Source organism: Dicentrarchus labrax, unplaced genomic scaffold (assembly GCF_905237075.1).
Source record: "Dicentrarchus labrax unplaced genomic scaffold, dlabrax2021, whole genome shotgun sequence".
Classification (NCBI taxonomy): Eukaryota; Metazoa; Chordata; class Actinopteri; family Moronidae; genus Dicentrarchus; species Dicentrarchus labrax.
The window spans coordinates 7,885,618-7,899,326 of record NW_026136716.1 but is presented as its reverse complement, the minus strand read 5'-3'; the positions used below and the strand labels follow the sequence as shown (position 1 = coordinate 7,899,326).

Below are 13,709 nucleotides of genomic sequence, written 5' to 3'. Positions count from 1 at the left end.
TTCTCTACCTCATGATGCTGACCCCAGACCAGCCCAGAGAGTTGCATCCCTGCTCACCAATCTGGGCTGAGATTAATCTGCCAGCCTTTATGGTAGGATAAAACCTTGTCTCTGACCACGGGATCAGTGATGGAGGGCCCTGCGTGGTAGCGAGAATTAAATCGTCCCTTTCTCGGTTGGTACGCTGGTCGTGATGAAGGCTTCAGGGGAACGGGAGCGAGGAGCACGTGACCAAGACCCCACGGGAGTCGGGATGGGAAAGGTGGGGGAGGGGTAGACATGTGAGCAGGCATGATGAATAGACACACACTAACATAATAAGAATGTGTATTATGTCTACATCTGTAGGCACCATAAGCCTCTCTCCTTTACAAGTTATTGATTTGCTTATGTGCATGTAGTTACACACGCTCACTAGTTATGGGTGCAGCAAATAGCACGCACAGATTCACACAAAGCAGGATGCACATGTACTGCACACACAAAGACACACACCATGCATAGGCCCGCTAATGCATACAGTCCCTTTGCAGGCAGTGGAGTGATGGGGAGGAGCAGTATGGATGAATGAGGACAGGGCAAGAGGAGCAAAAGGCTTCAGGCTTGGAAACGAACCGAGGACCAGGGGATGTTGTAATGTCACACAGTGTTAAGAGTGCGTGCGTTCATGTATGTGCGCACAGTGCGAGCATTTGTGCAGTGATGGTTAAGTAGAGCACCGTGACCTTCGGGAGAAAGGCTTGACATTGGGCTTCATCGGATTTTGATTCAATGCACATTCTGTATGCAGTATAGAGCTTCAGAGTGGCTAATGGCTAATGTTAGCAATGTTTAGGTAGATGCCATGTCACAGGCAAACATGCCAATGTCTTTAAAGCACTCCCACTCATGGACACAGAGGCCGCTTTAATTCATTTAGGTTCACCAAATAGCAGCACGTTGCTTTACTTACCCTGAAAACGTGGCTTCAAATTGCTTCTCTATAATTATTACTAAGCAACAATTAAAGACGTATTAAGAGTTTAACACTCAAAACACTTCTGATTCTGATTGGTGCACAGAGGGGCACGGTAATATCATACACTCCCACTTCAAACCAGTGTCGAAATCAAAGGGAGAAGAAACACAGAAATCTCTCATGTGAAACAACAAACACTGGTATAATGTTGGCTCAACCCATCACTCATAGTAAGAGGCTAGTCTTTCTGGGCCTCTATTGACTTTTAAACAGACACACGCAAATAAAAAACTCCATGTTTTATTGCTGTGTGCACAACTAAATCTGAATAAGTGGATTAACACTCAAGTCCAACAATATAGAATACCTGCAATTTAAAGGGGAAGCTCCACCGGTTTTAAGACTGTTTACAGGTGTTGAGACGTACTAGTGCACATGTGAAAAAGGTCCAGAGGGAGCTGTGTGAAGGAAGGGGGGGGTGGAATTAGAAAGAAGTGAGTTTCGCAGACCTCTGTAGCCTGTAGTCTGCTTGAGGCTCAAGTAGCTCAAGGCTACATTAGCTAAATCTGTGACAAAACTTCTGGTGGTCAAGTTGCATTGTGCGTAATGTAGGTGCGTGGTACGGACAAGGAAGAATAATGTATTGAATAAACAAGAGAATATTTGTTTTTTACTGAGTCTGACAGTGTTATATGAATGTAATGTTGAATCAATATTCTTTTAAAAAGCGAAAGTAATTCTCCAGCACACAGTATCTGCCCAGTTCTAAAGCCTTAATAAAGGCAGTTTGTTTCATTCTTTTCCGGACCTAACAATAGCTTTTCTCCTTGGCAGTCACAAAACATAATACATTTAGTGAGAAAACAAATCTCTACAATAGCCCAAACACCAAAAAACCTTCACAGGATTAGAACCAGTCTCCACCCTCTGAAGAACAGGTGTCCTTGGAAGTACGGGATCTAGAGTTACAAGTTTCCAAGCGGGTGAGTCCATGCACAGATTTCCCACAGGTTGATATATCACTTGTGGTTGTAATCAAGCTCAATGTATCTGGGTGGCTGCAAAAAGCACTGAATTGACACTAACTACCACTTGCACTCCGTTCTAGCAGACTTTTTAATCAATCTGCACTTTGAAATGCATTTTTTGAAAGGGGCCTCCCAGATAAATTCTACACAAGGGAAACACTGGAGGAATTTCTAAATCAATTCATCTGCCACCTCTTAAAACCTGATTACACACCTCAGGCTGCTACACGTGCGGTCCGTGCCCCTGACCACTCTTCCTAATGAGTTTCATGTCTGACATTGTTAAACAGTGCCTGCGGAGGATCGAGTGATTGACCTGAAAGGGCCAACAAAGCCTCGGGATCACCAGGCAGCCACCGCCCTAGCTTTTGTAAACACATCTGGTGACCACTGGTAAGCGGACAAAGAACCAACTATTGTGGGAAAACAAGAACTGAAAGAAATATCCAAACAGAGCAACCTGTCCTTTTACCTGCACATTTACCTACTGAATGATAATCCTAACTGCAGTTACAGCTACTGAATATTAATTGTTTTTCACCTCACATGGGACAAAAACTTCTGCTGTACCCTCAGAAAAATCCTGTACACAACATCTTGTGGTGTATTTCATGATACAGTCCAGAAATAAACCCAGCCAACAGTGAAAGTGACCTGAAATGTATCTGCTTGAACTCCTTCGGATGCCTTCTCATCTCATCTCCTCTGAACGCGTTCTAGTTTCCTCCTAGGACGCTGACCTCTCGGTGATAGTGCAGTTAAAGGTGAATGCCACTCAGCTGAAACTCTCACAAAGTGACAGCCCAGTCAGCGTTCATTCACATGTAGAGCACCGTGCCACAGCTGAAGAGCAAATGTAAGACTGTAATTCGGTTTGTCACAGCAGTGTACAGCTAGGAGCTACTGGGAGACTGACTGTTTATTAATGTATTAATACAGGAATTACTGTAACTTTTAACGACCATCAACGACATTTTCATTTAAAATAGCAATTTAGTTCAGTTTATTTGTCATGAGGAATAATACTTCTCAGCCTATAAAAACAGTATGTGTCCAGTGTCTCTTGAGGGAGTCTAAAAAAATAACCATGATGTCATCATTACAGAAAGCCTGCATTACACATTGGAGGTGCGGAGAGTGAAAGAAGAGGGCATATAGGAGGCAGTGAGGTCTAACAGAGTTCTTTGTTCCAATAGATAATGTTACGTGTCTCACAGTTGGAGCACTTCTTCAGCTCACATCCGCATGACGCTCTCCTGGTTGAATCATCAGGCCAAAAGATGAACAACTGCGTTAGAAAATATCTGGTTCTTTTGATAAAAACAAGCCAGTACACGTATGTGTAAATGTGAGGCTAGACTCCCGAGGTACATTTCAGCAAGAAACATCCAATTTACAAGCTTAAAATTCTGTCACGTGTGCCGCTAATAGTGGGCTAAAGAAAACCGATTTTACAAACCTTAGTTTAAAATGTTCTTTTTGAATAGATAGTGAAAGCTGAAGATAGACAGGAAAGGGGAAGAGAGAGAGGGGATGACATGAAGCAAAGGGCCGCAGGTCAGATTGGAACCCTGGGCCGCTGTAGCAAAGGACTCATCCTTTGTACATGGCATAAAGACAGCAATCAGCTGTCAGCAGTGTGGGCAGTATGAAGTATGAAAGATTGAGACTGTTCTACATAATGCAGCAGTAATAGAAATACTATACTTCTACTGCTTGTATATGAGTAGGTTAGAGTGTTGATTACTGTTATAGTATTTGGGACAAATTTACATCGTAAATCTGTTGTATATGTTACACTCTCCACCTCTGAAGACCAAAACTAAATATTATTACATTTAGCACTCAGATAACACAAATTTATTTTACAAGTTAAAATTACAACGTGGCCTATTGATGTAAAGAACTTACAAAAAGAACTGCTTTTAAAGCTAATGCGTTGGCTTTTAGTGGAAGAGACACGGCAGCCACTGCATTTGGATGGAAGGATTAGTCGGCAAAAACGAAAGTAAAATTGTTCAATGTTATGTTTGTTTTCATACAGTGTCTACCAGTGCGTGGGAATAAAAACACAAGACGTAATGGAAAAAATAACGCCAGCGAATGCAACACTATCTGGGAATATTAACTATCCAGGCATGTTATCTTTCATATGTAACTAGTTATAAAACAACACAGAGGATGTCTTCAAGTGTCAAAACCAGATCTATCTGAGAGCTTATATTCCAGTGTCTTGGCCAGTATAAATCACAGACCTATTGATTCTCAGAGGATCCTTTCCAGGAATCAGTGTAAATTATCACGTCGCTCTCAGGGAAGCAGATATCGTGACCTCATTTCTACGTTCTCTTGAGGCTTTCACAACAGCAGGGATGATTAATGTTTATATTGCTATACATTGAGATCTAGGCCAGGAGGTATACTTTAAAAATCATATTAGATGTCGTAAGTTGCATACACTGTCCACAGTAAGCCCAGAAAACAGTCAAGCATGTGGCGCTTCGTGTAAAGTCCTTAGGACTGGGTTTTAATGTCAATCTGTCTATTTACATTCAATCTGCTTTAGTAGACTTTCTACACGTGCTAGGAGCCAGAGTCTATAGATTGTAGCTAGCTAAGAAGGGAGATGGATTACCAGCAGCTGAACAAGCCCTGTGATTGGCTGACAGCCTCTGTTGTCATGGTATTCATCCCTACAGATGGCCATGGTTACCGTGGCAATGGCAGCAGGGTCGGCATCAGCAGCCTCACAGGGAAGAATATGCTAAGTACACTGGGAACATCTCTACATCATCACTTCTCTCTAACCTTGTCAGACACAGGCAGATAAGAAGTGTGAACACTGACCTGTAAAAACAGCAAAGTAGGTTGAGATTTTTAAAAGCTGCTTGGATTTGAATAGCAGGTAAACTTTCTGCATGTCCTAAAAGCACCATAAGGAAAGACCAGAAAAAAATCTATATAAATGACGAAGTGCTCACACACAAACAAATCCAATATTTCTGGCTTTTGTTCGCCTTTTGTTCCCTCAGAGTTCACCAGGGTCAGTACCGCGGCTATAAGCTCCTCTCACGCCCCAGAATGACAGTCCCATCTGTCAGCCATCCTCCCCGGGACCTTCCGCATGCACATCAGCACAACTGGCCCCGTCTGCAGCACAGGAGGCATGCCTCCCGCAGTCTATCAACTATACACGCATAAACAATTATATACAATATTACAGTCAGAAAAACAGCAATTTTCCAGCTCATATTGTTCCTCTACTGTAGCTACTGTTTAATCTCAATGTCACGACAACAGCTCATCCGAATCTGTATAAAACTTGACTGTTTAACAAATGTATATTTTTACATGTCGCCAAAATTGCCAAAACTCAGTAGTTTCTAACTAATTCAATTAGAGTTACAGCAAAGTCAAAGAAATGCTCACCCTCTTACATCTTGAATACTTTTGATTGTAAGATCAGAGTAACCTACCTGATATATAAATCCTTTATTGTGGTCCACTGAGAGCATGATGCGCCTCCTGTAAGGTTGGGGCGGGATGCCCGCTAACTCCCCTTGTGCTTGCAGCAATGGTAAGACGAGAGGCTAAGGCTCAGGGCCTGAGCCCCACTCTGGACTGGAGAGTGTTTGTTAGTGATTGTTTATGAGAGACACAGAGAATAGCAGACAACGATAGAGCCAGCTCCTCTGTTGGGCTATCAGTCAAACCCTCTCCTCTCCTCAGCCGCTCTCCTCAGCCGCTCTTCCCATGCTGGAGTATGGCAGCAACCTCACTCCGAAAGCCCCACGAACACAACATAAAAACAAAAGCAGGGAGCTCAGCACAGCTCCGACACTGCCTCTGCCTCTGCCTCCAACGGCTTTCATCCAGGGTAGCATCAAATGTTTCTGACAAGCGTCCATCCGCCAATCCCCCTAGAGAGATTAGCGCTCTGACATCACCGATGCTGTGCTGTGCACAGTTCTGCTCTGCTGAGCCTCCGAGCTCTGTAGCTCTGTTACCTAAGAGAAGCCTAAGGTTGCAGGGAGTCAAAGAACACCATCTTGCATGAGGGGCACTACGCAGCCCCAGTACACCTCACAGCTACACATACCATGGTCACTACACACCTCAAGTAGATGAAGCAGTGAGCAGGGTTGGCGTTGCAGTTTTACTGTATACAGTATGTGCATCTTTAAGTGTATGTGTCTGAGCGTGTGTGTGTGTGTGTGTGTGTGTGTGTGTGTGTGTGTGTGTGTCTGCACAACCTACCTGAGGCAAAGGAGCTGCTCTCTGGCTGTAGTGCATTGTCAGCGAAACTATGATCGAGACATGGTGTGCTAGAAAGGGATCCGGAGGAACAAGCAACTATTTCTGGTGCACTGCCTGAAGTGACTGTCCAATTACAATAATGCTGTCTTTGTGGTCTATGTCATCTGATGTTAGTTTTCAAGATCAAAGATGACTTGTGATATTCACAGATGAAGATGAGACAACAAAATCACACTTCACACTACACTCTCAATCTCACTACAATCTCATTCTGTATATGCCTCTCTCTCCTCATCTTACCATCTGTCTCTTACATTCTCCATCTAGCTGTGTGCCCTCTTCCTCTACCTGTCTCCATGCCCTCTTCATCCTCTTCTTCCACTGACACTGCTATAATTAACTATGGAAAGGAGCACAGCCTGTCTAGGGGGTGGGGAGGCTTCCTGCCTGCCCGCTTGCATGCCAGTTCTGCACAGTCGGATCACCAAAATCAAACAGAGATTTCACACTGGTCCAAGAACACCACGCTCAAAAGAACAAGCCCGGGCAACTCCAGCAGACTTCCTCCGTCTGTTCTCACTGATCTTCTCCAACCCGACCAATCAACCAGCCCTAACTGGACAGCCTGGCAGACATCCTGCTGTTACGTCAGGGTTGTAATTAGGACCACACCAGTAAAAGTCCAAGTCAAATCCAGGACTTTGAGTTCAAGTCAAGAAGTGGTTGACATGAAAGGGGTTCAAGACCAAAGAGATCTTTCTCTTTATCCTTCTATACAATGAATGATACCATTGCCACAGACAATACAGTCAGGGGTAGATTAAAATAATGTAGAGGGGGAATTCAAACAAGGTTACAGTCAGAGCTTCAGTGCTTTAAGTACATAACACTGCAGGTTCACCACAGCCATGTTAATGATTTTTAATGCCAAACGAGATAACTAACAGTGAGACAACACAAGTGATGTTTAAAAGGACTCCATCAAAAGATAAATAAATAATACAACCTCCCTTTTCTTTGTCATGGTGAGTAACAGATGAGGTACGCCCAAAATAAAATTCCTACAGGTCAGTTCCTTACACTTTTCGTACTGATGCAAAATTGAAATCAAACTACACATTTATTAGCGCAGCAGGAATGTTATGACAAATCCAGACATAGTAAACAAGTCCAAACCAGGTGCAAGAGGTGCATGAAAAAGAGTAAAAGCTGTCAAAGAACCAGTTTAAGCTGTCCAAGCCAAAAGCTTGTAAAGAGCGGTATCGATCTCCTCACCTGACTGCTGGCAAGAAAGTGAATAAGGGTGAGTAAGTTTGTTTCTGGAGCAAGACATCAGAAAGCTTTTTGTTTTGTTATAAAATTGCTAAAGTTTACACAAAATATTCTATCTATAGATCTATACTTCCCTCATAGAGCCAGTAAACAGACTTCTTTACTCGTCAATGAGCAGCTTCATGTCCTATAAAACTTAGTTGTTTTCATTCAACTTTACGAGGTTAAGAGGTAGTAATGAGATTTATCCAAATACTAAGATTTAAGATAATCTATTTATGACACAGCAACATGGTATCGTCAGCTTTACCCCAGTTTTGCTTTGACAATTAAACTCATAACTCATGTATCACAAAATGCACCTTTATATTTGTACCTGTTAACACATATCGTACGTTACATTTATCCACCATTCTTACCCTGAATATATCCTTAAATTCCAACAATCTAACAAAGTAACCTCCTACTACGGAAAGCGAGGGTTAACACTGCAGTGATCGAACAAAAAAGGTGAAAAAACATTCCTAATAATAATAATTAGGAATGTAGAAATCCAGTTTGGCCACTGGCAGCCACTTTGTGCTCAGCCTTGTCCTCAGTCTGGCTCACAGCCCACAGTTGCATAAGAAATATTTTGTCAGAACAGATGACAAGCATGATACATCAAAACTCTTCTCTACAGTTGTCTGCTTACACTCCTATCCTGTTGGCTCTTCAAAGCCATTTCACTTAATTCCCATTATCTATTATTAATTATCAACCAGCGTGTTCTCAGCCTTGCGTGGCTGCCAGATGCATAGTGACATGTGTAACTATTGTGATCTAAAAATACATAACATCTGCTAAACAAGCTGGCTAATTAAAGATAGAAGCCAAACACAGCTCTGTAATATTACTGTAGATTATAGTTTATAGAAAACATGGATTCACAGTAAAATGTGATCACAGAGCCATCGGGACAACATAACAGCCTGTAACTGCCTGAAATCTGCCTAATCTTTCACTTTTGTAACTTTCAATTGCTTGCTCAGTGGTAGAAGAAGTATTCACTTAATTTAAGTCAAAGTACCAATACAACAATGTAAAAATACTCTATTACAAGTCAGTTTGTATCAACAAAATGTACTTCAAATATCAAAAGTAAAAGTACTCATTCTGAAATAAAATGTCCCCTGTGACTGATACATTACTATATATGACATTATTAAATGTTTAAGCTAGTTTTAACTACTTTATATACAGTCAGGTAGTTAAGTCCAAATCTGAGGGGTTGTGATATTATTCTTGGGAGAGGAGGGAAGAAAAAACTAATTCTGCAAGACAAATGTATTTTCATTTGTTTTGTTTTCTCTCATTGTTACTTTCATTGTGAAATACTGGATAATTTGACCTCTTTGTGCCTCAAACTGTTTAAATAAGACCATCTGAGATGTTAAGAGGAGAAGTGCATCCTAAGTGGAACTGCCAAAAGCTCATAGACAGCAAAATATGTCAACGGGGCCCAAGACTCAGCTTTTTTTCTTTGCAACGCCAGAGATATACTTGCTTTTAACTACGCATTTGCTTGCCAGTGATGGCTGCCTCACATATCTTGCATCCATTTGGACCGTTAGTTCTGCACGTCCTCAGAAATGAATGCCACGCAGGAAATACTTGGCCCTTCAGGTGCTAAATGCTAGCTGTTATGCTTACCAGCTGTAGTTTGGTGTTGGGCAGGTAATGTACAGTGGGGGGTTTATAGCATTTTCTAACAAAAACAGCTGCCTGCTGCTGCTGCAAACATGGTTGATGCAAACATGAACCAAAACAATAGAATAGCAAGCCATAAAACCAAAACAGTGAGCTGGTTAAGAAAGAACAGAAACAACTATATCTTAAGGAAACTTTAGAAAGAAGTAGTGTATATAGGGGACTATAAAGGGAACTACAACCTGAAATACAACCCTGTGTTGTAAATGACAATAGAATAACCTTGATTATGAGTCGTTATTAATTGACTAGGTCAAAACCTAGTACATGGCTGACCATGTATGACATGCTAGAGGGCTTTTAATTTGAAACAAAGGTTTTGAATTTGAAACGGATACAGGCAGTGGCGGCATTTGGCCAACCAACGGTATAACTCCATCACACAACCACAGACTTTCATGTTTAAAGGGCTGGCCCCACTTGTTGCAGTTCAGCCCGAAATATTAATGATTACCAATACAAATTTTATAGGCGTATCGTATGTTCTCTGTGTAAAATCTGCAACAAATCTAATAACTGTGAAATAAAGAGTAAATGTAATTAATTACCTTCTACCTCAGCTCTTCTTACAACTCTTTACAGACTTGCTTTCATGTAACAACAGCACATTTCTTGTGACCTCCCGTTTTATTATTCGTGCCTTGACCTTCATATTTCTCATTTTATTACTTTTACTATTGATTTTCAGATTCTAACCCTGTGTTTTAAAACTAGTCTTTAACAAGTGCATCAAATTGAGTTATCATTGTTGTTACTGAGCAAATCAATATGACATTGACATGACTGAGAGATGTACTCACCACATCTTTGCTTTCTTGGGAACTTTGTTCCTGCAAGTCAAAGAACAACAAGAGATCAGTCAATGGGACAAAAGCAAAGCATGTGGATACTTTACTGTCACACCAGATGCTCTGTTTAGAAATTCCTGAACATGTAGTAAACTTGTCCCAACTCAAAACAACTGAGAGATATGGCAGTAGCAATGATGCATTCAGACACAGCCCTTCCTGCTGTAAATTAAACATACTCTCGTGCTTGACCTTGGGAACCTGGTAACTTAGCAGGACGGGCTACAATTGGATATTTTGTTCTAGTCATGTTTTTGTTGTCGCATAGTGAGGAGTCCCTGAGATTCTCACCATGCTAACACCTCACATACCCATACACATCCTGGTGAAACCATGACAACGCATTTGCTTGCTGTGTAGGCGGAGGGACAGGGGAAGCAGCAATGACTTACAATAACAGGAAAGAAAGCACACTGCATTGAGACTGCAGGGGAAACAGAACAGCCATCCCACGCCACATCAGGCTTCACTGTACGTACGCCGCGAGCTCTGGAAAACTAAGTCCTCATGTAACACGTCCACAAAATAGGACAAACAAGGAGAGTATTGATTTGCCTTCAGAGCAATCATTGCTTTTAAACATGGTGAGCACAAAGCAAATATATTTCATCTCTCTCCTCCGGCGTTAACTGTGCATCCAAGGCAGCGGACATTTTTTTTTTCTTTCCCCTTCTCGGCAGAGTCTCACCTGAATGCTAATGAGGGGAGGCTGACCGGCAGGAGTAAGCTCTGCCTTCAAGTGGCCCAATGTGTTACGTTGGAGACATGCTCGTTTGATATTCTGCCAGCGGGTTCACTGGGCTCTGACCTGAGTCACACACACATATTCGGCCTGTTTGTTTCCTCTTGTAATCCATCAATATGTGCTACAACCTGAACCCACACTGGAGAGAATATATCTCAGTGAAATAAATAAGACTTTGGGATGCTTGTGTAGCATTTCTCTGTCTCTCAGGTTGATGGATGGTGATTTCAAGAGCTCCGGTGGGTACAGGACTATCACATGTGAAAGAATCTGATTACCTTTTTTTTTTTTTTTAATGAATTTCTGTGCATATGCTCTCAAAATGAGTACAAATAGGCCAAATGGAGTAATAATCCCGTGAAGCCTCTCATGGAAAGATGGAAAGACAGCAAGCTTGTTACATCCAACTGATGAGGCATATACCTCCCTGTGTCTCCTCGCTGTTAGGATCAAACACTTTATCCTCTCATCTCAGTGCAACATCTTAGGCCAGCAGTACTGTATACTTAAAGCAACAGCTTGACAGCAGGTTTCATAAACACTACAAAAACTGGGTCGACTGGTAGACCATATGATTTGGCTGGAAGGCAACATATTAAGGAGCCTCTCCATGCAGGTAGTGGGGCGCAAATACATAACTGTGTGCACACATATGTGCTGTGTAACATTGTATTAACCTGTACAGTGACTCTCAAATGCCTTCTGTTTGAAGGTGTAGGCGTTTGTAGTGAAAGAGGTAAAAAAAAAAAAAATTGCTCTAATATAAATCGTGCACACGGTGAAAACATCTTTTTTTTTCAATTTATGGTGCGCAACATCCATGTTTGTCATGAAATGACGACACACAACCAGTAAAGCAGTGAAAATATGGGTCATTTTGAAATACAGAGGTATTGAATATGAATCCTACACTGATGGGACGTTTCATTACAACTGTGCCTGCTTTATTCTAAAGAGAAATTAAGATGATGAACAGCAGTCCACTCCGCTTTGTGTAAGATCCACAGCTAACAACAGATGAAATTGAACACAACAATAGCGTGTGTATTTGATCTTACCGTTGGTAAGAGCGGCTCCATTTGAGCTCCTTGATCCGTGATGTCCATCTTTTCTTCTCCTTGGCTTCACAATAGACAAGTCGTGATGCGCTACTGCGCTTCTGTCAAACGCTGCTTGAAGACAAGGTTGGCTTTTGTGATTTCTTTTTCCTTTTTTTCCCCCCCCTCACACATTCACCGGCCGGGTTTTCTCAAATGGAGGTAGCACAGCATTCCCGTCCTGCCCTACATAATTTACGCATGAAGGAGGGAGGTAGTGCTTCCCATTACACGCGCTGAGCCCTGGACGCGGCAATAACGAGGCGCACAAGTGAGAAGCGGAGCCACTCTGCGCACACTTTTATCCAGAAAATCCATTCATGGGGGCTAATCCTTCAGCTACATGTATTTATAGCCACAAAAAAAACGTGGATATATTTTTGTGTATAGGAGTAGGCGCGTGTATCACTCAATTTAAAGCGACCTGGCGTCTCATCCATATGGTGTCCACGTTATATATATATATATATATATATATATGCAGCCATTTATACTTCTACGGGATCTCTTTGTCTTGGGGGTCTGATTCATTTTGGCTGTGAAATCCAGTGTAAAGGCAGCAGCTACAACCACACACTCATGTTGCAAAGCCTCCTTATTGTAGGCAGTGTGTCTTATTGGAGCGACCCATGTGGATTTTCTAACCCACTATATAGCCGGCGCCATACAGGCCGCAGCGACCACTGTGCTCCCGATCTGTCCTCGCTGCAACTACAAAGCACATTGAATGAAATGTTACTGGCGACAGTAGAAACACCAGCTGCATCAATGCACTGGTTAATCACGGCATTGTCTCGAGCTGCAGCACGCGATGGTGCACCAGCAGCAGCATCCTGATTACACAAGGATGCTGCTCGCAGGGGAAGATTATACACTGGCGCCCTCATCTGGTGAAACACGAGAAACGTTAATTAGATCCAATTAGCGCTGCTGCACTGCAAACAGCATGGGTTGGAAAATCACTGGAATTGGATTTATGTTGTCTCAGTTCAGTGGTAGACTATAATGCTGCTACATTAATGTCAGTATTACAGAGGACACAACACAAAAATAGCTAAGATCTTAATGTGTTAATTGTAATTTATAATTAATGCAGCCTTCTATAATGCAAAGTGGATTTTGGAATAATAGTAAATTAAGCAGTGATTCCCACAGTGAGGCCCAGAGCCTCCAGGGTCCCTGACAGGCTCCCACAAGGTCCCATAGTAATCTGAGAGGGGACTTCATCAGTAGCTCTTATTTTAGTTGGGTTTTTAAAGGATACCATGCATTATTAATTAGATTAATGGCTGTTTCTCAGGCTGTCTGGACTGAATCACAGTTATCAATTGGGACTTCTCTCAGATGGGATCCTGTGGTACACACACACACACACACACACACACACACACACACACACACACACACTGCCATAACAACACGCATCTCTAGAGCAGTGGCTCCCAACCTGGGGGGTCCGGACTCCCACTAGGGGCCACCAAAGCCTCACGGCGGGTCATAAGGTCTTCTTGATTTTAAGGGGTGTAAGAAAACTTTAAAAATAATACTCAGTGGACCTATATCCCAGCTGTTTGTCCATTTCTGTGAAGAAAACTACAATAAATTGTTATTTTTTTAAGTTAAGATTATTATTTAAGATCTAAACTTTAAAGACCGGTTCCTTAATATATCTGGAAAACTTATCTCTGATCAGGAAAAATGTTAAATCACTCATATTATACAAACTTCCTGCAGCTATTCCCAATTTATATTCAC

At 42.0% G+C, this 13,709-nt stretch overlaps 1 protein-coding gene across 6 annotated transcripts in view; it reads right to left on the bottom strand.

Moving 5' to 3' along the window:
- Positions 1–12,319, bottom strand: part of LOC127378737 (sodium-driven chloride bicarbonate exchanger-like) — a 42,149-nt gene extending 29,830 nt beyond the window's left edge. For 2 of the 6 annotated variants that reach the window (XM_051427964.1, XM_051427965.1), the window contains exons 1-2: positions 11,916–12,319; positions 10,065–10,094 (exon numbers count right to left, since the gene is read on the bottom strand). In XM_051427964.1, coding sequence (XP_051283924.1) covers positions 10,065–10,094; positions 11,916–11,963 — 78 coding nt within the window. In that variant the 5' untranslated portion in view covers positions 11,964–12,319. Of the gene's footprint in view, positions 1–5,462; positions 5,854–6,243; positions 6,457–10,064; positions 10,095–11,915 lie in introns of those variants that run through there. The other 4 variants (XM_051427969.1, XM_051427966.1, XM_051427968.1 and 1 more) reach the window with 4 other exon arrangements.
- Between the last annotated feature and the right edge of the window lie 1,390 nt (positions 12,320–13,709).